Below are 3,488 nucleotides of genomic sequence, written 5' to 3'. Positions count from 1 at the left end.
GTGTGGCAGGATTGGTGAAGAGCCCCCGGACAGCACACACAGACCCACACCCTTGTTTTGCCAATAAAGAGTTTATTCCTGTATTGGGCCTGGCCGAGCTGGGGTTCATTTCCCCACAGCAGCCCTCACAGTGCTGTGCTTTGCGTCAGTGCAAAGGGTGTTGATCACACACCGGTGTTTTGGCTGCTGCGGAGCAGGGCTGGCACAGCACCAGCACCGTAACAGTCCTTCTTGCAGGGGACACAGCCAGGCCAGCTGACCCAAACTGACCAAGGGGATATTCCAGACCGTATGGTGTCAGCTCAGATATGGAAAGCTGAGGGAAGGAGGAGGGAGGGGAGGACATTGTTTACAATGTTTGCCTGCTGAGCAGCCGCTCCATGTGCTGTAGCCCTGCTTTCCGGGAAGTGGCCGGACAATGCTCACTGATGGGAAGCAGAGAATAAATCTTGTTATTTTCTGCTTCGCTTGTGCACACAAACTTTCGCTTTTGCTTTAGTAAAGTGACTCATCTCAACCTACGAGTCATTTTTCCATCTTATTCTCTCTCCCCTGTCCTCCTGGGAAGGGCAGTGATAGAGTGGATGGGTGGGCAACTGGCATCCAGCCAAGGTCAACCCACCACAGTCCTTTCTGGTGCCCAAAGTGAGGCCAGACAAAGGTGGGACAGCAGCTATGGAATAGCAAAGCTCCTGGATATGACATGGAGTTTGCTGGCTGTGCTGCTCATCACTTTATTTTGCTGAATTTTGGGAACATAGCAGTATAAACAAGGGCTCGGTGCTTTGCCCTCACACTGACAGCTTTGTCATGCTGGGGGAGCATCTTCTGGGGATGATGGAAGATTAGTCCTTCCCCCCCTCCCTGGCATTGTTAGGAATGGCTTTATAATGAAGTCTCCCATGGTCCTTGCTAATCCTTACGGGAGCTGTTACTAACTAATACTGTCAGCACACTGTGGAGCTTGTGGAATCCGGTGTATCCTGGTGTAGAAGAGAACAAACTTTAGGTTAGGATATATTGGGATGAGCCCTGAGGTGGCAGGGTGCGTGGAAGGATTTGAGCAGGTTCCCAGGGCATTTGACACCTCCCATTACCTGGGACTTCACACCTGAACAGGTATTCGACCCCAGCAGACTGGCATGTCACCTGATGGAAGGGTGCCTTGTCTATCCCAGTGAAAACCAGCAGCTTCTTGCCCTGTACTGGGGCCTGGCTGTGCCTGTGGAGCCACAGTTCAGTACTCTCAGTAGTGAAGGCAGGGACCCAAACTGCAACAGGGGACACTGTGGCTGAGACAGGGACTGGGACCACAACAACTGCAGTCAGTGAACAGGAAAAAATGGATAAGGCAAGCTACAGGTCCATGAAATCCATTAGTGTGGGAAGAAGAGGGAGAATCAGCTGGGGAGGGGTCCAGTCCTTTGACAAAGAAATCTAAAGGAGTGAGACCAATCCAACAGGAAACTGAGGTTACCCAGTCCCTGAGCTCATCAGAACGCTGGGACCTGCGGAAAGATTCCAGCCACCAGCCCAGTGAGTGGATTCCTACCTGGCTGCTTCAGTGCTGGGATAATGGTGCTGGTAGTCAGGAAGGTCACAAAGCCAAACAGCTGGGATCCCTTGCTAGAGACTGGGAACTTGAAGGAGGAATTGGAAAAGAAAGAGCAATTTGCAGGCTCTGGAGATGGCTCCTCTCAAGCACGAGGGCAAGGCATCCCTTCGAGGAAGATCTTAGGAACTGCTCAGGGAAGTGGAGCACTGCAGATGAAGGTATCCAGTACTTGGGAAAATTAGCAGTGCTGGAAATCATTTATAGTAATCTACGAAGGGATAACAGCCCTAAAGCTTCAGAGGATGTTACTTGCATGATGGCCATGTGGAGGAAGGTGGTTCAAAGTGCCCCTGCATCATATTCCAGTAGCCTGGCAGCATTGCATTACCTGAAAAAGGATCCACCAGCTGTAGAGGTGATGTCCTCCTGACTCTGAAATGTAGAAGAAACTCTGGGCACTGCCTCGTCCTCACAGGCACTTCTACATCCCCACCTGAGCCCTCAGTGGCAGCCCAAGAGATCAATCCTCTCCTACTCTGGTCAGAGGGAAAGGAAGCCCCAGGCTCAGGCCATGTGGTGAGCTCTGGTTCTTTCTGCCTGGCTGGGGAAAGACATGAAGAAGTGGGATGGTGAACCCACCTCTAAGCTGGAAGCCTGGGTAGCTGAGAGGGAAGAGAGCTGGTAAGAAGGGGTCACACAAGAAAGCTGTCAGTGTAGAGACACAAGAGGGTAATCAGGGATCTCCCAGACCTAAAAAGACTGAAATCAGCTCCTTTGATCTGGGAGAGGATATTTCTGGTCTGGCATTGCAATGGTCAGAGAGTGAACACTCTGACCAGGAACAGGAATGGAGGGTCCCTGCCTTGGGCCAGGAGGAGGAGAGGGATGGCCGGGCCTGCTGGACTGTGTGGGTTCGATGGCCTGGCACGGCAGACCCACAGAGGTGTAAAGCTTTAGGAGACACTGGTGCACAGGGCACACTGATGGCATCAGTGAGGCAGAGGAGGGCAGAACCCATCGGGATCTCTGGAGCGACAGGGAATGCCAGGAGTTGTCTGTATTAGAGGCTGAGTTTAACAGGGGACAAGCGGGAAAAGCACCCCACTGTGACTGGCCCAGAGGCCTCCTGGATCCTTGACATCGGTTACCTCAGGAGGGGCTGCTTCAGGGACCTCTCAGCCGGGTTACACAGAATGAGAGGCCCACAGGCCTGTCCAAAGGGGCCTCCAGAGGGTCCCCATCCATGGGTTTGGTGAACAATTTCTATGTGACGGGATGTCAACGCAACAGCACAACAATGCAGTGACATGGCATCACCGTGATGTCACAGCGCCCCAGGGGTGTGTTCAGCCACTCTCTGGGACACCAGCTATTGTGCTTCTGGAGCACGAGGAGTCAGTGCAGGATTGCAGCACCACGAGAGCTCTTGGAAGGGGCTGTGGAGCACTGCTCAGGATCACAGCACCACGAGAGCTCTTGGAAGGGGCTGTGGAGCACTGCTGTGCAGGAGCTGACGCCTGGCTGATGCCTGGCTGAGCTACCGGGCTGATGGATTTTGACCTGCTGGACTTCCCACTCGGGTTCAAGATCCATGTGAAACCCAGATCCAAGCCTGTCTTCTGCAGAGGACAGCTGGGGGAAAAGGTAAAGCAAGGAGAAAGAGGTAGATCAGCTCTCCTCTTTGACGGGGTCCCCATCAGGTAGAGGAGTTCCTGTGGCCCCTGCTCCACAGCAGGAGCTGCAGCCCTTCAGTCGGACAGGGCTGGGCAGTGCAGGGAAGCTCCAAGCTCCCTGGAACGCAGAGAGAAAGGACTTGCCAGTTCTCTGCACTGTTTCTGGCACGGTCCATGTGTGTGGCAGGGCCCACACCCACAGCAGGTGACTTTGTGTCGGGGTGCCGGGGCAATGCGCCCCTCCAGCTCAACCAGCACTG

At 53.8% G+C, this 3,488-nt stretch overlaps 1 protein-coding gene across 4 annotated transcripts in view; it reads left to right on the top strand.

Annotated features, from left to right (window-relative positions):
* LOC114070958 overlaps positions 1-3,488 on the top strand; it is a 12,653-nt gene that overhangs the window by 6,613 nt on the left and 2,552 nt on the right. The window contains exon 3 of one of the 4 annotated variants that reach the window (XM_027908590.1): positions 3,072-3,199. The exons of the other annotated variants lie outside the window; for them this stretch is intronic. Coding sequence (XP_027764391.1) covers positions 3,104-3,199 — 96 coding nt within the window. The 5' untranslated portion in view covers positions 3,072-3,103. The remainder of the gene's footprint in view (positions 1-3,071; positions 3,200-3,488) is intronic. 4 annotated transcript variants of the gene reach the window in all.

The sequence above is a fragment of the Empidonax traillii genome, unplaced genomic scaffold (assembly GCF_003031625.1).
Source record: "Empidonax traillii isolate 1590-97213 ecotype Southwest subspecies unplaced genomic scaffold, ASM303162v1 scaffold1763:size117533, whole genome shotgun sequence".
NCBI classification, from domain to species: Eukaryota; Metazoa; Chordata; class Aves; order Passeriformes; family Tyrannidae; genus Empidonax; species Empidonax traillii.
The sequence above is the reverse complement of the archived record's forward strand: the minus strand, read 5'-3'. Positions and strand labels throughout refer to the sequence as shown.